The sequence below is a fragment of the Narcine bancroftii genome, chromosome 6 (genome assembly GCF_036971445.1).
Source record: "Narcine bancroftii isolate sNarBan1 chromosome 6, sNarBan1.hap1, whole genome shotgun sequence".
Classification (NCBI taxonomy): Eukaryota; Metazoa; Chordata; class Chondrichthyes; order Torpediniformes; family Narcinidae; genus Narcine; species Narcine bancroftii.
The window spans coordinates 197,923,247-197,943,535 of NC_091474.1; the positions used below are offsets into that span (position 1 = coordinate 197,923,247).

At 42.0% G+C, this 20,289-nt stretch overlaps 1 protein-coding gene across 28 annotated transcripts in view; it reads left to right on the forward strand.

Moving 5' to 3' along the window:
• LOC138736934 (clathrin coat assembly protein AP180-like) overlaps window positions 1-20,289 on the forward strand; it is a 209,066-nt gene that overhangs the window by 181,676 nt on the left and 7,101 nt on the right. For 23 of the 28 annotated variants that reach the window (XM_069887148.1, XM_069887150.1, XM_069887154.1 and 20 more), the window contains 4 exons: window positions 8,619-8,649; window positions 15,758-15,872; window positions 19,003-19,062; window positions 19,236-19,328. In XM_069887148.1, coding sequence (XP_069743249.1) covers window positions 8,619-8,649; window positions 15,758-15,872; window positions 19,003-19,062; window positions 19,236-19,328 — 299 coding nt within the window. The other 5 variants (XM_069887162.1, XM_069887161.1, XM_069887158.1 and 2 more) reach the window with 4 other exon arrangements.

The following is a 20,289-nucleotide window of genomic DNA, read 5'->3' on the forward strand; positions in this document are numbered from 1 at the left end:
ACTATTACTCTTCCTGCTTCATCCTTCCTTTCTGAGGCTCAGAGCTGACAACAGTACTCTGGGCTGCTGACTTGTCCAGAGAAGTCATCCACCTCAACAGAATCCAAAGAGGTATAGTTTCTGCTGAGGAGACTGGCCACAGGATTGCCCTTCACTGCCTTTTTTCTCCCCTCGTGGCCACTGGAATTGTAGTGGACATGACGAAATAAACCGCACAAGGCATTTCTAGAGTGAATCAAATGGATTTACTCTTCATCAGCCGCGCAACCTTTTAAAAGCCAGAATCCCGCGCTTGACACGCACTGACATCATCATGCACTGACGTCACATGGCTGGTTCGATACCTCCTACATGCGCCTCCCCCTACCTAAGAATCGTCGGAAAGGTTGTCGACCTCTGCGACATATTGTTGGCTGCTGCATTGGGGAAGTCTTGTCCACTTAAGCAGCTTTAAGCTTGTCAATAGTGAAAGACTGTGGCTTCACTGCAATGTCCAAAATACAGGTCAACCTAGTTTTTCTGAATATCCTACAAGGTCCTTCATAGGTTGTCTGGAAAGGTTGACCAAGTGTACCCCTTTGGATGAAGATATATTCACAATTTTTGAGGTCTTCGGGCACAAAAGAGGGATGTTCTCCATGTGATGATGGTGGTATGGGGGTCAATTTTTCTACAGTCTCCCTTAGTCTGTTCAACATTTCCTTAGGATCGTCGCTGGAGTTTTAATATAACCATATATAACCACTTACAGCACAGAACAGGCCAGTTCGGCCCTACTAGTCCATGCCATAACAAATTCCCACCCTCCTAGTCCCACTGACCAGCACCCGGTCCATATCCCTCCAGTCCTCTCCATGTAACGATCCAGTCTTTCCTTAAATGTAACCAATGATCCCGCCTCGACCACGTCTGCCGGAAGCTCATACCACATCCTTACCACCCTTTGCGTAAAGAAATTTCCCCTCATGTTCCCCTTATAATTTCCCCCCTTCATTCTTAAACCATGCCCTCTAGTTTGAATCTCCCCCACTCTTAATTGAAAAAGCCTATCCACATTTACTCTGTCTGTCCCTTTTAAAATCTTAAACACCTCTATCAAGTCCCCCCTCAATCTTCTATGCTCCAGAGAAAAAAGCCCTAGTCTGCACAACCTTTCCCTGTAACTCAAACCTTGAAATCCTGTCAACATTCTTGTGAACCTTCTCTGTACTCTCTCTATTTTGTTTATATCTTTCCTATAATTTGGTGACCAAAACTGTACACAGTACTCCAAATTTGGCCTTACCAATGCCTTGTACAATTTCATCATAACCTCCCTACTCTTGAATTCAATACTCTGATTTATGAAGGCCAACATTCCAAATGCCTTCTTCACCACACCATCTACCTGAGTATCAGCCTTGTGGGTACTATTTACCATCACTCCTAAATCCCTTTGTTGCTCTGCACATCTCAATAGCCTACCATTTAATGCATATGACCTATTTAGATTTGCCTTTCCAAAATGTAACACCTCACACTTATCGGTATTAAATTCACTGCAATGTCCAAAATACAGGTCAACCTAGTTTTTCTGAATATCCTATAAGGTCCTTCATAGGTTGTCTGGAAAGGTTGACCAAGTGTACCCCTTTGGATGAAGATATATTCACAATTTTTGAGGTCTTCGGGCACAAAAGAGGGATGTTCTCCATGTGATGATGGTGGTATGGGGGTCAATGTTTCTACAGTCTCCCTTAATCTGTTCAACAGTTCCTTAGGATCGTCGCCGGAGTTTTAATATAACCATATATAACCACTTACAGCACAGAACAGGCCAGTTCGGCCCTACTAGTCCATGCCATAACAAATTCCATCAGCCATTTCTCAGCCCACACCTCCAGCCTTCCTAAATCATCTTTTAATCTACAGTAGTCTTCCTCACTGTCCACAACACCACCAATCTTTGTATCATCCGTAAACTTGCTTATCCAATTCTCCACCCCTACTTCCAGATCGTTAATATATATAACAAACAATAGTGGACCCAGGACCGATCCCTGAGGAACTCCACTAGTCACCGGCCTCCAATTGGACAAACAATTTTCTACCACTACTCTCTGACACCTCCCATCTAACCATTGCTGAATCCATTTCACTACCTCCTTATTTATACCTAATGCCTCTACCTTTTTTCCTAACCTCCTGTGCGGAACTTTGTCAAAAGCTTTACTAAAGTCTAAATAGACAACATCCACAGCTTTCCCTTCATCAACCTTTTTTGTAACCCCCTCGAAAAATTCAATCAGGTTTATCAAGCATGATCTACCCCTGACAAAACCATGCTGATTACTCCCTATCAATCCCTGTACCTCCAAATATTTGTAAATACCATCCCTCAGAACATTTTCCATCAACTTACCCACCACAGACGTCAGACTCACGAGCCTATAATTCCCAGGTTTACATTTGGACCCTTTCTTAAACAGCGGAACCACTTGCGCCACCCTCCAATCCTTTGGCACTATCCCCGTGACGAGTGACATCCTAAATATCTCTGTTAATGGCCCCACTATCTGTCCACAAGCCTCCCTGAGTGTCCTTGGGAATATTTTGTCCGGTCCCAGCGATTTATCCACCTTTATCTTTTTCAACACAGCCATCGCTACCTCCTCGGTTATCCTTATATGCTTCATGACCTCCCCACTATTTTTCTTTACTTCAACTGGTTCAATATTTTTTTCCCTAGTGAATACCGAGGCAAAGAAATCATTCAAAATTTCCCCCATTTCCTCTGACTTCTCACTCAGCCTACCTTCGCTATCTACAAGGGGTCCAATTTTATCCCTCACTAATCTTTTACTTTTAATGTACCTATAGAAACCCTTTGGATTTATTTTTACTCTGTCTGCCAAAGCCTCTTCGTGCCTTTTTTTTGGCCTTTCTAATTTCTTTCTTAAGATTCCTTCTACACTCCTTGTAGCCCTCCTTCAAACTCTCAGTTCCCTGCTCTTTATACCTCTTGTACACCTCCCTTTTTCTCCTAACCAAATTTCCAATATTCCTCGAAAACCAAGCCTCCCAATGACTTCTAGCCTTTCCTTTGATCCTCACTGGGACATATCTACTCTGTACCCTGAATGATAGGGGACAAATTCCCTTGGAACCACCAATGGTGTGCCATACACAAGCTCTGCAGATAATGCTTGGAAGTCCTCCTTTGGAGTTGTTCTAATGCCCAGTAATACCCAGGGCAGCTCATCAGCCCAGTTCAGGTCTTCTAACCGAGCCATCAAGGCTGACTTGAAAAGTCATTGAAATCTTTCCACCATTCTTTTGGCCTGGGGATGATAATTGTTGTACCAAGCAAGTGAGTCAAGGCTGTCCACAGTGAGGAAGAAAATTGTGGAACTTTATCTGAAGTAACGTGCTGGTAAACCAAAATGAGACACCCAGGAACTGAGGAATGCTCGAGGACAAGTGTCTGTAGTAGCATCTACCATAATCATGGCCTCAGGCCACTGCATAAACCTGTCTATTATTATGAAAGGTTAACGGCATCCTTCTGAAACAGAAAGCGGACATGAGCAAGATGCCGAGTAACTGCCGAGGAGTTAGTATGCCACTGAACTTTTGCCTTTTGGCAGGCAATGCAGGACCTCGCCATTTGTGTAACGTCCTTTTTAAGACTGTACCACACAAACCTGTCCGAAACCATAAAAACAAATGGATGGATGTGAGAAACCATTTACAGAGTTGAATACACACCGCTTCCATGGTGCCAGAACTACTGGGCGTGGGTGTCCCATTGACATATCACAGATGAGTAGTTGGCCATTAACTCCAAACTGGACATCTTTCAATTGCAGTTCTGTGATTGCAATCTGATAAGCATTCATCTTATGGCCATGTTCTTGGGCCATAGCAAAAGCTGTTTAGTAAAATACCTTGATCTACAGACGAAACCTCAAGTGGAGTAGAGTGGGAAAGTGCATTAGCTGCTATATTGTCTTTACCGGAAATGTGCAGTATTTTTGTGGAGAATTCTGAAATTAATGATAATTGCTGTTGTTGTCAAGCTGACCAGGGCTTTGCAATCTTGGAAAATGCAAATGTTAAGGGCTTGTGGTCAGTGTACATAAAAAAAATCTCTGCCTTCCAAAAAATATAATGGAAGTGTCGAATAGATAATTAAATGGCCAAAAGCTCTTTATCAAAAGCACTGTATTTCTTCTCTGCTTCGTGAAGATGGCGGCTGAAGAATGCTAACAGTTTTCATTGACATATTGATGAAGTGCACCTCCTATGCCCATACTGGAAGCGTCTGTTGAAAGGTTGGTGGCTGCATTCAAAACTGGGTAGGTGAGCATAATGGTATGGGTCAGCAAATCTTTAATCTCCAGGAAGGCATTGTTTCACTCTTCAGTCCAATGGATAATTCTGGCGCTTTTGGACAGTAAATCAAAAAGAGGTTTCATGATATGACCTTCTCCCAGAATAAACTAACAGTGAAAGTTTACCATTCCCAAGAATATCTGCAGGCTTTTAACCATAGCAAGTCTTGAGTACTTGATAATGGCCTCAGCTTTGGATGGCAGCGGAGATGCGCCTTCCAAAAACACATTTATCTGGATTGATGGTCAGTCCAAACTTTTGAAAAAATAAAATGTGTACAAAGGTATTCCAAATGTTCTTCCTTCAACCCACTGGCCACTAAAGTGTTGTCGAGGTAAATGAAGACATTGGTCATACCACGTCTTAAACCATCATTCGCCTGTTGAAATGATAGTGGGGCGTTCTTTAATCTGAAAGGCATTTGTAAAAATTCTAACAACCCAAACGAGGTAATTATTGCTCTTTTTGGAATGTCTTCTGGCTCTACTGGTACTTCAAGATTCCCATGCACCAAGTCTATTTTGGAGAAGATCTTCATTCCATGCAAATTAACTGAGAAATCCTGAATATGAGGTATTGGATAACGATCCTGGATGGTGGCTGCCTGAAATCTCCACAAGGTCATTAAAGTTCCATTGTATTTTGGGACCATATGTAATGGAGATGCCCAGGGACTGTCAGACCTACGAATTATGCCTAGTTCCTCCATCTTGGCAAACTCTTCCTTCGCTAATTGCAGCTTCTCTGGAGGCATGCGGCACATTTTAGCCTGGATAGATAGGAGGGTCCTTAGTACAAATACGATGAGTAGCACCATGCTTTGCAGTGGAGGCAGAAAATTGTAGCGTAGCAATCTCAGGGAAATCTTCCAACAGCTTGGAGAATTCATCTACTGGTTTACTTAATGTTGAAGGCGTAGAGCAAGGGTATAGATGTCTGCCAGAGGAATAGTCTGAAAAGTAGTTCCATCTTTAAGTCAATGAGGAATGAATGAGCCCGAAGAAAATCTGCACGAAGCAAAGGTCGGGATACTGCTGCTATAATAAATGGCCAAGGGTAGAGATGATTCTCGAACTTGACATTCATCTTCCTGGTGCCAAAGGTCGCAATGTTGGAACTGTTAACTGCTCGTAGTTGCAGGTCCGGGATAGGATGGAATGTGTCAAAACCAGTGGGTGGAAATATGCTAACTTCTGAACCCGTGTCCACCAGAAATTTTTGCTGGAACAACTGGTCCCATGCATACAGTAGGCTTGCAGGTTTCTTGCCAACTGCCACAGCCCTTACTAGCAGTTGGCCTGGGCATTGCCGGGCAGGGTGGAAGGCATTTACTCCCCAAAGCCTGTGGTAATAACACCAAGACGAGGTGTCCACATGCTGCTTGCTTGTTTTAGGACATTGCCTGCTTGTAGAGAGCACTAGAGTGTGACACAGGATCAATATCAGAGGGGTTGGTTGTGCAGTCTTGTCTTTCCTTGCTGTGCTTTTTAGCTAGCCATAGAATATCTGCCTCTGCCACTACAGCCCTTGGGTCTTCAAATAAACACTTGGAATACAAGAGCCTAATATCATCTGGCATTCACTCTAAAAAGTGCTGCTCGAATAACATATTGGGCTTCTTGCCAGCTGTCAGGAACAGTATTTCATCCATTAGTTCTGAAGTGACGTGGTCTCCCAAACCATTGAAATGTAGTAGTTTGGCTGCCCTTTCCCTACGGAGCATACCATATACATGCAATAAAAGTACTTTTACGGTATCATACTTGCTGGTATGTGGTGGATCCTGAAGTAAGTCGCCGACCCTTTTAACAACAGCCCGGTCCAAGGCACTGACAAGATGGTAATAATGAGTGGTGTCCAATTTAACTTTGCAAAGGTAAAATTGGGCATCAGCCTTTTGGAACCACAGTTCAAGCTCAGCTGTCCATAAAGGTGGTAGCTTCACAGCAACGCTGCAGAGTCCATGTTTGTCCAAAAATATGTTTTTTGACTCATCGGGGTCACCAATTGTGGCCACTGGAATTCGCAGTGGACATGACAAAATAACCACACAAGGTGTTTTTAGAGTAAATCAAATGGGTTTACTCTTCATTACCCATGCAATCTTTTAGATGCCAGCATCCCACGCCTGACGTGCACTGACGTCACATAGCCAGTTTGATGCCTCCAGGGAGTTGTTGTGCTGCCATACTACACCCTTACCTCTTTCAGTGTTCACCCATCTTTGAGCTGAATCCTGCACTCTGGATGTAGCCACCTGCTCAAAAGTCTTATCTATCTCTTGCTCAGCCACCTGGATGATCATCAGATTAGGAGTTGAAGCTGCCTGTACTTACCACAAGTAGAGTCATCAGGGAAACCATTGGATTCCTTGAATTTCCACATCTTACAAGAGGAAGATCTCACTTCTGCTTTTTTTACTTAAGAGGATAATCTCACTCTTTCCACATTGAACTCCCATATGTCATATTATTGCCCTCTAATCTTTGAATCTTTATCATTGTTCACAGTCCCAGTTAGTCTGGTTTCATAACCAAATTGTTCTGTGTAATTGGTGAATGGAAACTAAGAATTGATTGAGGAACTCAATCTTGGCCCAAGGCCATGGCAATCCAGAAGATTGATTTGTCATTTCTATCCTTTCAGAAATTTTGAATCCTTCCCAGAAATATTATGATGTATACATTGTTTTGCAATTATTTTTCATATTATCTACTCGATATTTTGAATATTTGGAAATCTCAACTTCAAGGCTTTGGATTATTATATAGTCAAGACATTTAGATTATTTTAATGAAGGAAATCCGGGGTATTTATATAATTTTAAAATTGAGATAAATATCCTGTTATGATCTTGCTTGAAAAGTGAATCAAAAAAGGTATGCAAAAATACAAAAGTTGTAGATGCTTGAATCATTAATGGACATAAAATTTCTGGAGGAACTCAGCAGATGAGACAGCATCTGACCTGCAGGTTCCTCCAGCAATTCTTCGCTCAAAATAGCTTGCAAATCTACTCCTGTTTTCTTAACTAATTGTAAAACTAATGTAATCAGTGAAAATGTTTTAAAGGATTTGATAAAGAAAACTTAGAATTAGGTGTAAGATAAAGTTTTTTCCTGATGTTCTAGCCAAGATAAGAAATATTGTTTAGTTAACAAAATTGAAACAGGTCATTGTGCGGGGTGGGGTGTGGTGGGGAGGTTTGTAGGGGAAGAGCAAAATCTCTTTGGGAAAGGAAATGGTTATTAGAGCAATAATCCATGTTTTCTTCTGTGTTAAATATACCTTATTTCAGGTTAGTTTATCCTCTTAAATCTATTGAGGATATATTTGTACAGGAACAAGTTATGGAGGGCTTCAGCTACAGATTGGTAACTTAAGTGCATTAGCTTAGTTAGACATTTTAATGACCGTGATACTTCGTTCAGTCACTCTGATTATGAGCTAAATACAAAAATACCCTTATAAGGCACTGAATTAAGTTGAAAGAACAGGTTGTCCAGACACTCCATCTTAGGCTGGAATTATGGTTAGTTGTGAAAACCAAATCTGATCAGTGATGCTGTAACAATCCATTGTCATGGTTCCAGTTGTAATGTGTTTACCTTTTCCCTATTTTCTTATGACATGGAAGGTGGTAATTTGATCCATCAAGTCTATGTTGAAGAAGTTATGCTTTTCTCCTTTAAGCAATGAAATGTAAAAGGAAACATGAGAAGAATTTTAAAACATTAAAGGTATAAGTAATGCAAAATTTCAATAATTTAAAAGATCAGTAATCAATCATAGGGTACAGATTTAAGATGACCAAAATATTTAAACAATGTAAGGAAAATCTTTTTAGGTTAGGATTTGAGAGACATCAATGATCTAAACCAGTTCTGTAGTATTGTTTTAAAAGGGGACAAGGTGAAAAATTGCAGAGGTTGGGAAGAGTTAAAATATTGAGATTAATTCTTTGAAGAAGCTGATACAGATTTGATGTACTGTTTACTCTGTTTCAGAACTGACATTTTTATCCCAATAAACTTTGATTTGGGAATTCTTGGAGATAGCAAAGGGATCAGTGCTATGATTTAAGGGGAAAAATGATAAGTGAATAACATATTATTCCATTTTATACTTTAATTATATGCAGATTATTGTATCCAAAAGCAAATAGATTGTATTTGTTTTTTGTATCGCATAAAATAATGTCTGTCTAAAATATTTTTTATTTTGACATTTCTTTCTGATTGTAGACCTGGGCATTTCACCTACTCCAGGAAAGAAGTAAGTGAAGTTTTATTTCGAAATTTGTTAAAACAAATATGGAACTCGGAAAAATGCATCAGCTTCAAATAACCTGGTTAAGTTTCTCAGCATTACGCTGCTAGAGAAGGTACAGAGAAAAGAATGAGTAGGACCTTGAAGGAATTTGTTCAGAGGATGTGTTTTCACTTAAAGGTGTTGGAGAACTGGAAGTTAACAGTTTGGTTTAGTCCAAAATGATGACATGAGAGATTGTCCAATTAAATCTGCAGCTTTTGTTCAGAAGAGGCTAAGTGCTGCTGATTGGCATCCCTTATTTAGGTGCAGAATGTTCACAGAGAGTTCTGCAGCACATCCCTTATTTAGGTGCAGAATGTTCACAGAGAGTTCTGCAGCACAGCGCCATCTTTCTGAGATTTCTTGGCATCCCTACTGATGAAGTAACACTATAGCAGTATGAAGCTGGTACAAAATTTACAAACCCATTAAATTCAATAGGAGTTGTAAGACTATCAACCAGTAGCACTTGCATCAACAGTGATGATGTGTTTTGAAAAGCTGTTGTTAAAGCATATCAGCTCCTGTCTGAGTGGTGACGTGGATACATTCCAGTTCGTCTATCGTAGCAACAGGTTTACGCCGATGCCATTTCACTGACTCTACACAAATCCTGGAACATTCATCAGAATGCTCTTTATCAAATACATTTCAGAATTCAATGCCATCATCACCTCAAAACTGATCAGCAAACTCCAAGACCTGGGACTCAACACCCCACTGTGTGATTTGATCATGGATTTCCTCACCTCCAGACCACAATCAGTGAAGATTGGTAAGAACAACTCCTCCACAATCTCCATCAATAGTGATGCACTACAGGGCTCTGTTCCTAGCCTCCTGTTCTACTCACTTTACACCTACGATTGTGTGGCTCAGTACAACAATAACACCATATGAAAATTTGTCAATGATACCATAGCATTGGGTTGTAAAAAGAAAGGAATGAGTCTTCATACAGGAGGGAGATTGAAAACGTGGGTGAATGGTGCACCATCAACAACCTTGCACTCAATCTCACCAAAACTAAAGAGCTGATTTTTGACTTCAGGAAAGGAAAGCCGGAGGTCTACAATCCAATGATCATTGGGGGATCAGAGGTGGAGAGGGTAAGCAAATGTAAGTTCTTGGGAGTCACTATCTCAGAGGATCTTTCATGGACCCAACACACTAATGGCATTGTGAAGAAAGCACATCAGCGCCTCTACTTCCTCAGGAGTTTGCGAAAATTTGGTATGACACCTGAAACCCTGGCAAATTTCTACTGATGTGTGGTGGAAAATGTGCTGATCAACTGAATCAGTCTCATATGGGGACATCAATACCACTGAGCATAAAGGTAGTTGATACAGCTTAGGACATCACAGGCAAAACCCTCCCACTATCGAGAACATCTACAGGGAACGCTGCCGTCAGAGAGCAACAGCAACCACCCAGCATACGCGCTATTCTCACCGCTGCCATCAGGAAAGAGGTATAGATTCCACAAGACTTGCACCACCAAGTTCAGGAACAGCAGCTACCCCTCCACAACAAACTCAATCAGACATATTTAAAGACTTACTTGTGTACTATATTGATTTTTTAAAATTATTCTCTCTGCATTGCAGTTTGTTTACATTCATTATGTTTACATGTATATGCTGAGTACAGTTTTTTTTGCACTACCAATAAGAATAAGTGGTAATTCTGCCTCACCAGCAGGGAAACAAAAATCTCTGGGTTGTATGTGATGTCATGTATGTACTCTGACAATAAATCTGAATTTGAAATCACATGGGAAATACAGTTTTAATTTATGTTGGCCTTATTTCATGTTTAATTCATGATTTGAATGTTTTATCAGATTTTATTTTTAAAGGTTGTTGATAGATTTTTTTAATATCACTGACTATCTCAGATCTTTAACTATGAAATGACCACACACCTGTTACAGCCAGCAAAGCTGGCAGCGAGGCTTCCTCAGACCTTTGCTTTGCCGAGCTGCTGAAAGTAGAAATGATTTAGATCAGCTAGCCAGAATTTCCCACATGCAGATTGATGCGCTATCAATAACTCCAAAAACTAGAAGTTTTCTGACTGATAGGCTTTTATTTCCATAAACAAGACACGTCTCATGTTGGTGACCTGAGACCTGAGCTTGTTCTGGGGAAGGGATTATGGCGTTGCCACGTTTTATCAAGGGGGAGGCCAGTCATACACATACAAGCAGTATTAACAGTGGTTCCACCACATTCACACCCTCTTTTTAAAAGAAGTCCAGCAAGGTGGAGTGGGTTGCATGTCGATCACAAATTCAGTCTGTCCGGTAGTCTTGTCCAACGTTATGACTGTCATAGCACTGGCTGTGGCTCAGTTGTTGACTCCTGGACGATCTGGTCATTGTCAGTGGGTGGGAGGTTTGACGACTGAACTGAGAAAGTTGGGGTGAGGGCTGGAGTAGGATGACATGGTATGTGGTGGATGATCGTGGGGGTGGATGTACTGGTTGGTCACCAAGAGTCCCAGGGCCTCCTGCACATGCCAGGTCCTGGATGGACACAGTGTCCTCACACCTATCCGGGTACACCACATAAGTGTATTGGGGATTGGTGTAGAGGAGGTGGACCCTCTCAACCAGTGGGATGGACTTGTGTAACCTCTTCTCGCATGTTTCCAGAGCATGACTGGCCCTGGGAATGTCAATCAGGATGGCAGCATGGTCCCAGATGCAGACTTCCTGAGGAAAGGAAACAGCCTTTCATGTGGGATGGCATTGGTGCCAGTGCACAGGAAGGATCTGATTGTGTGGAGCGCTTTGGGGAGGACCTTCTGCCAATGGGAGACAGGCAGGCCTTTTGACCTCAGGACTAGGAGGGTGGCTTTCTCCCTTTCCACGTGGCCGTTCCCTCAGGGGTTGTAGCTGGTGGTCCTGCTCGTGGCGATACTTCTGGCCAGCAAATATTGGTGCAGCTCATCACACATGATCGCTATGAATATAGCAGGGGTATTATCCAAAAAGGCTTTACACAAGGCTTTAATGACAGTGGCAGCGATCATGTCCGGGCTGGGAATGGCAAACAGAAAACATGAATACTTATCAATGATGTTGAGAAAATACACATTGTAGTTCAAAGAGGACAGGGGTCCCTTGAAATCCATGTTCAGGTGTGACCTGTCCGCTGGTAGAAGAGTGGTTTGCAGTCAGGTCATTGTCCTAATGTCCTCAAACATGAATTGGGGAGGTCACGAGCTTTGACAAAATGGAAGAACCTGGTGACCCCGGGGTGGCAGAGATCATAGTGGAGGGCTCGTAAAAGGCCTATCTGTCCCTTGGGACAGGGCATCTGAAGGCTCGTTGAGCTTTCCGGGCCAATACAAAATAGTTGTAGGTGGAGAGTTCGATTCTCTATCTCAGAATCTTGTCATTCTTGATTTTACCCTGCTGCTTCTTATTGAACATGAAAGCGACTGCTCATTGGTCAGTCAGCAGGGTAAATCATTTGCCGACAAGATAGTACCTCCCATGTCGTACTGCCTCAACAATGGCCTGGCCGCCTCCTCGATGGAGGAATGCTAGATCTTGGGGCCTTGGAGAGTGTGGGAGAAAAATGCTATGGGTCTGCCTGCCTGGTTAAATGTGGTGGCCAGGGCAAAGTTGGATGCATCGCTCTCCACCTGGAATGAGGTGAATTCATCCACAGTGTGCATCACAGCCTTGGCAATATCGCCTTTGGTGTGGCTGAAGGCCTCACGGGCCTCTGCCAACGGGAAAAGAGGTGGCTTTTACAAGGGGTTAGGCCTTATCTATGTAGTTGGGGACCCAGTGGAAATAATAGGAGAAGAACCCCAGGCACCTTTTGAGGTCCTTGAGGCTGTGGGGAAGTGGGAGCTGCAACAGGGGGTGCATGCAGTCAGGATCAGGGCCAATAACTTCATTCTCCACGATGCAGCCGAGTATAACTAGGTGTGATGTGTAGAATACACATTTATTTTTGTTGTAGGTGAGGTTAAGACTTTTGGTTGTCCTGAAGAATTTCTGGAGGTCTGCGTCATGGTCCTGCAGATTTTGGCCGCAGATAGTGACAAAGGTCATGTGTAAGCAGCAACCTTGGGTAGAGGAATGTGGCCAGTAGGCCGTGCTTGTCCACAGTTCGGTCCATCTCCCTCTGTGAGACGGTGACTCCATTGGTGACCCCGAAGGAGACCCTCAGAAAGGGGTAGAGGTGGCCATCTACCTGGAATGCAGTGTACTGGCTGTCTTCTGGGTGGATAGAGAGCTGGTGATATGCTGTTTAAAGTCAATGGTGGAAAATACCCAATATTGGGCAATTTGGTTTACCATGTTGACTATGAAGGGGAGGGGTGTATGCGTCCAGTTGTATAAACCTTTTAATGGTCTGGCTGTAGGTGATAACCATTCAGTAGTTTTCCCCACTCTTAACCACCACTACCTGAGCTCTCCAGGGGCTGGTACTGGGTTCGATGATCCCATTGGCCAGGAGCCCTCTCACTTCTGATTTGATAAAGCCCTGTCCACATCGCAGTATTGCCTGCTCTTGGTGGTGACGGGCTTACAGTCATGGGTGAGGTTGGTGAATAGAGATGGGGGGAAATCCGGAGGGTGAACAGCCTGCGGGTTATGCATGGTGGATGCATCGCGGGTTGCTAATTGAGCACATTCGGAGGGGAGGGCAGATGGTTTAAAAACTGTTGGTTGCCCATCATATTCCATGGTAATGCTCTTAAGGTGGCACTGAAAGTCCAACCCCAGTAGTACAGGCGCGCAGAGCTGTGGCATCTCAAGGACTTTAAAATTTTTGTTCTCTATGCCTCACACGGTCAGCATCACTATGCAGCTGCCATGGATCTCTGCCGAGTGGGACTTAGAGGCCATGGAGACTCTGTAACACACTGGTCTTACCGCGAGGGAGTAATGCTGCCCCCTGCCGGGGTGGATAATGCTTTCTGTGCTTCCGCTATCAAACAAACAGCTTGTCTTGCACCCATTTACCTCTGTGTCCATCATTAACCTGATGAGCTGATCAGGGCTGCTTTGGTCGAGCGTAACTGAAGCCAAATTAGCGTCGCTGTACTGGCTCGTGGTCTGGTAAGACGCTGGCTTCTAAGATGGCCCCCATGGCACACACATGGTGCTGTTGTTGTTTATCAGAAGTGATGCCATCCAAGATGGCGGTTTCCCACATGCAGCACTGCTTGGGTTAGAAGGTTTCTGGATTTGCATACCTTCGCGTAGTGTCCCTTCTTCCTGCAGCCGGACCAGATCACCTCCTTTGCCAGGCAGTGCTTCCTGGGTGTTTCTGTTGGCCGCAGAAGTAGCACTTCAGGTGCTCACTGGTGCCAGCAGCCATAGTCAGGTCGGGATGTGGGATGGCGTATGATCCCGCATTCAAAGATGGTGATGCCCACAATCCCAGTGCGGTGGCTGCGTTATCGGTCGAGAAAGAGTCCACATTGTGGAGGGCTACTTCCAGAGTTTTAGTGAATTCGATGGCTTTCTCCAGCTTCAGGTCACCCTGTTCTAGTAGTCGCTGGTGAATGTAATCCGATCTGATCCCTGCTACACAGATCAGCTCCTCTGTGTACTCTTCTGTTGATATGGCCTTACAGCTGCAGGCCCGACCGAGATCTCACAGGATCCAAAGGTGATCATCGATCGACTCCCAAGGTTGCTGCTTACACGTGACCAGAACGAGCCTGGCATAGACTTTATTCACCTGACCCAGGTACCGGCCTTTCAGAATGTCCCATTGCTTCAGTGAATGACCCACAGTCTCTGACCATCAGGTAAATGCGGTGCTTTACCCATGAGTGCAGCTTGTCTGCGTTGGATTGGACAATCGTGGTGGAGGCCTGCAGAAACACATTGAAGCAGCATAGCCAAAGTTTGAACCTGTTAGATGCTTCCGGTGATCTTGTCGATTTCCAACCTCTCTAGTCTCAGCAACTTGTCCATTCCAAAAACAATTAGGGTAATAAAATTGATGCGCTATCAATAACTCCAAAGCCTAGAAGTACCTGACGTGGGCTTTTATTACTATAAACAGAGGCCATGTTTCACGTTGCTGATCCGAGACCCAAGTTTGTTCTTGGGGAGGGGTTATGGCATTGCCACTTTTGTTAGGGGAATCAAGGGGGAGGAGCCACAGGTACAGTCAGCAAGGGGTGGACCAGCCATGCACATACAAATAGTTTTAACAGTGGTTCCACCACATAGGTGAAGTATAGGTGTTGGGTGAGTACTGAGCCAGTTTGGTCAATTTCATTTGTCTTTTTAATGATTTGCTGGAAAAATTATGACTATTGAGTAAAATTTGTGATAATGCAGAAAGAGTAGAGGGTAAAGAGCAGAGAATTTTAATGTGTGCAACCTTCAAATGGTTCCAGTGGACAAAAATCAGACAATGGAATGGGAGATGTCTGCGGGTAAATTCATCAATGGAGATCCTTAAAGTAATGAGAAATTTTAGTTGCTGTTCTAAGATGCAGGATGTGTGCCCTATTTATCTGATAAGAGGATGGGTGAGGGGAGAGTAAACACCATATCTTAATGTATTATAAAGAATTGCATTGTCAGTGCTAGAAATCTCACAAGTTATGTCTTTACTAGCTTTATTAACTAAACAAGTGCACAATTCATCCTCTGGTAAGTTGAGCAAAATGGCATGTGGCCAGATATCAAATTGTGTCTGCAGAAATTTAATTTCTCTGGTGGGGATAAAAGATAAAAGAGATCTGTGGATGTGGAATGGCTGGTCTTTCTTAACGGAAAGGCCATCCATGATGAGATGAAAAATAATTATGATTGGATCTGATTATACAAATTGAAAACCAAAGTCAATGAAATGGACAACTTAAAATGATTTGCAGTATTGAACTTGTGTTTTTCCAGATTAATCACAATTAGTATTGAACTTTAATATAAATTTTTAATATGGATACTTGTATAATTCTAAATTTGTCTCAGACTTTAAAAATATGTCAGTTATTGCATGTGAATTATCTACATAACTCCAAGACTGGACTATGTATCCTCAAACCCATTTTAACAGTAAATCTACTATAATTATAGGAATGATCTTCAATGGAATGCTTCTGAAAAGAGGTTGACCGGAGGAGCAAACTGGCAACCAAAAGTTGCTCCAACAACAGCATGGTCAGCAGGTGTTCCACCCAGCAATCCAATGGTATGCTCTTATTCTTGGAACACCTAATATACATTTGGACTTTGTTTTATTAAGTAGTTGAAGACTATTTGCTTCTCAAGCTTAAATAACATTGTAAATAGTGTCTTTGCTTTCTTGTTAAATAATGCCTGATCATGAGCAAATGATTCTTTTTGACAATATCATTCATTGAAGAAGGTAGTGAGATTCATTCATTGTTGTGCAGTCATTAATGCTTATAAAATTTCAGCTGCCATAATAGAGGAGTGTTTGGGAAACAAAGTGCTATCCCCTCTATCCTTGGCTCTTCATTCTATCCCATAATCATAATTGTCTTTCTTTGGCTTGGCTTCGCGGACGAAGATTTATGGAGGGGTATGTCCACGTCTGCTGCAGGCTCATTGGTGACAGACAAGTCTGATGCGGGACAGGCAGGCACGGTTGCATAGTTGTATTGAAGAGTGAAATGACAGCCACAGAAATTCTTTATGCTTGGGTTTAATGGAGACACCATTCCATTCCTGGACAACTTAAAGCACCCTGTAGTACTAACCAGAGTTGGCTGCTTCAGGATTTTGTGCAAACAAACAAAGATTGTGTTGAGCATAGCCTTTGCTTAGTAAAAAGCAAGAGAAAGGAAAGTGGTAGGTGATGAAGAAGAATGTTGTTGGGTGCAACATTTGCCCTATGATTGGGGAATGTCACTTAACAATTCAAGGCAGAGACGGATTTCGTGCTCAACTGCAGAAAACTTGCCACCTTTTTAATTGGGAATAATAAATGGCATTACCACTTATCCTTTTAATCTAGAGTAAGTCTCACTATTGCCCCATTGGCATTACCATTACTCAATTTTCCCACTAACATCTGATTACCATTTGTGAGAATATGACCTTGACCAATCCCTGACTCTGGATCCAAGGTTGGTAGAGAAATGATCTGCAGTTCCAAAAGACCAAATATGATCTACCTGACAGGGAGAAAAGCAGCCCATTGCTATTTCAACCCCACAAACTACACTTAAACTACTGCAATTCTTGTTGGATAATTAACTACATACTACACTGCCTTCATCTATAAGGACCTTGAATACAGTAGCAGCGATGTCATGTTACAGCTCTACAGGGTGTTGCTGAGACCTCTTTTGCAGTATTGTGTGTAATTTTAGTCACCTAGCTACAGAAAATATACTTTAAGCTGGAAAGGGTGCAAAAAATATCCACAGAATGTTGCTTGGACTGGAGGGCTTGAATTGTTAGAAAAGCTTGGATTGGGTGGGACCTTTCTCCCTGAAGCATAAAAGGGTGGCGGATTATTCTTTCTTTCTTTGACTTGGCTTCGCAGATGAAGATTTATGGAGGGATATGTCCATGTCTGCTGCAGGCTCATTGGTGACTGACAAGTCCAATGCAGGACAGGCAGGCACGGTTGCAGCGGTTGCAAGGGAAAATTGGTTGGTTGGGGTTGGGTGTTGGGTTTTTCCTCCTTTGTCTTTTGTCAAGCTTGGATTGGGTGGGACCTTTCTCTCTGAAGCATAAGAGGGGTGGCGGATTATAGAGGTTTATAAAATCAAGAAGGGCACAGATAAGGTCATAGCCTTTCCCATGGTGGGTGAATCCAAATCAAAAGGTCATAGATTTGTGAGAGGGGATAGATGTAAAAGGGACCTGAGGGTACTTTCTTCACAGAGGGTGCTGGGTATATGGGATGATCTGCCAGAGGAAGTGAAAGAAGAGGGATATCTGTAATGTTAAGGAAGTATTTTGACAGGTATGTGCAAAAGAAGACGTCCCATGAAAATGATCCTTCCTTCAATTATTTTTATTTTGCATCCTTTTCTGCATCTAACCCCAAATCTTGTATTGTTATGATCACCATGTCCTAATTGTTCTCCTACCTAAACGTGTGCTTGACCTATCATATTCCCTTTCCAGATCTAGCAATACCTCCTTGTTGATAAACCAGAAAATTTGCTCTGGAAAATTTAAATTGATATTTACTAGAACTTTGAAGTTATAGGTGTACAGTAGTAGTATTTGTTTAAATTGCATGAATTTAAAGTCTGTGAGATAAGGAAATGTGAGGAACAGATGTTAACTTTGACCACAGGCACTCTGGGGGTCAGTTCATTGTTTGCTTGCAGCCTTTCCTGCATGGCCCCTTTGTCGAATGACTTGGAGTGGGAAGAATCTTGATGAACTTTTTAATGTGTTTGATTTTAGCTGGCAGGGTTGAGTGGCTAAAGTACACAAGGCATGAATGTGAAGTAATGGAGACTAAGAGTATATAATATCAGAATTAGATTTGTAGCTGATTAAACTGATCTTGGATTTTTGAAGTCCTTGAATCACATTGCTGATGTCTTCTGGTCACTGTCCCACACGGCCCTTATTTCACACCTTGGTGGAATATTGACGCTGCGATGAATGTGCTCTTTGCTGATGTTCACTTCCTCCTGGAAGTCCAAATCACTGTTAATGAAACTGAGGACTTGTTTACACTTCGATCTCTGCTATCATTATTTTCAGTGCACCTGTATCTGAAAATAGTGTGAATCAGTGGTTGATTTAATATCCTACTCTGTGTGAATTATTACTAATTGGCTTCAGGTTGTGCATAAAACTGCTAAATTATTATTACCTCGTGGTAAAAGTATTATAACTGTTGCACCCTGAAGTACTCAAATACTTCACAAGGTGTACAGATGGTTAAGAATAAAATGGCATGAGTACCCTGCAGCAATCTAGTAGATTTTCTTGAGTGACCACAGTTCCAGGCATGTCTCTGGTGTAGATATTTACATTCTTTAAAAATACATCACCATATCCACAGAATATACGTTCCTTTTTCGACTTGGTTGTTATCCTGCATTCTTTAAAAAAAATCTGAAATCAAGTTACAACACATTCACCAAAGGATATAAGGAGCTTGCATAGAAATGTCAAAGCTGGCAGTTCTGTTTTCTTTGACTGGATGATCAAGGGATTGATTTGTGTTCTCGTACACTTGTCAAAAAAGAGTCCATAACCAGTTGTAATTATACTACGTGATTCAGAAAATATCTTTGCATATCATTTCAACATTAGGATATTTAAGTTAAACCTACCTCTAGCAACAATTTCACACCTGCTTTTCTATATGTTGTTCATAGGGAGTTGTTCCACCAGTTGGGCCTGCACCTAATGCTCAACCAGTACCTGGATTTGGGATGGTAAGCAAAGGAAACTTCATTGTCTCAATGTTATCAGATGATCTTAAAAATTTATTTTATTTCAATAGGTATTTTTTTGACTATTTATTTTCTGAAAGAGAAAGTTGATTCCAGCATGGTAATCATTGCTAAGTTCTATAATATATTAAAAGTCAAATATTCTTCCATCAAAGCCACCTACAAGTGCAAATGTACCCATGATGCCTCCGCAGCCAATAATGTATCCTCAGCCTCTGATGAGACCAGCATTTGGAGCTGGACCACCGGTAAGCTTTGTTATCATATTGTCCATTAGCAAAGTCATTGTTTCTATCCAAGAACTAGCTTGAAAAATAATTTTGGAAATGTAGTAGCCCGGTCACCTGGTGTAGAAATTTTGAGGTAACAAAGTTGATTTTTTTTTTGTCCTGCAGGGGAGTTAAGCTAATCCCTGCCAATTGTATTATTATCCTAAACTCAGAGCTATATTCATGCTGAGTAGAGGAAAACTCCTGATTTTGCTTTGTAAACATTGCACAAATGTATTTGTAAGTAGAATAGGTTTTGGAGGATTCTGTGCTCAGAAAACAAATTCTATACTTCCTAATGAGGATGGGGGATTTGCATTAAATTTCTAAGATATTTTCAGTCTGCTCAAAGCTTTGAAGGTCAAATGTTCTGCTGTTATATCAAATGACTGATATTTTGATGTGCTCGTTTTGGACTTGAATTTGTATTGTATTAGGTTGTATAAAGGAAGCCAACATACAGGAGGAAGATTGAAAACTTGACTGAATGGTGCACCAACAACAACCTTGCACTCAGTGTCACCAAAACTAAGGAGCTGATAGTTCACTTCAGGAAAGGAAAGCCAGAGGTGTACGATCCAGTAATTTTAAGTTTCATTCTATACAATGTCAGGCTAAACTTTTACTGCAGTACTGATGAAGTCTTTGGATTTCCAATTAATTTCTAATGATCAATGGCACCCAGTATTTGGTTTTTTTTAATAGAATGTACACGTTTAAGTACCAGTGAAGTACTATGGAAAAGCTCCCTAATGCTACCTCAAGATTTTTCAAAGGAATTTCTCTTTCTATCGTAGTTTCCATTTCTACTTCCAAATACTATCCCCTTGTTGTCACTACCGTGAAGTTACCTGCTTACTGCCTGACCTATTTCATTACTTACAACAAGATACACAGCAATTTATTGGCAATGGAAGCAACTGACATTCACCTTTCTCTC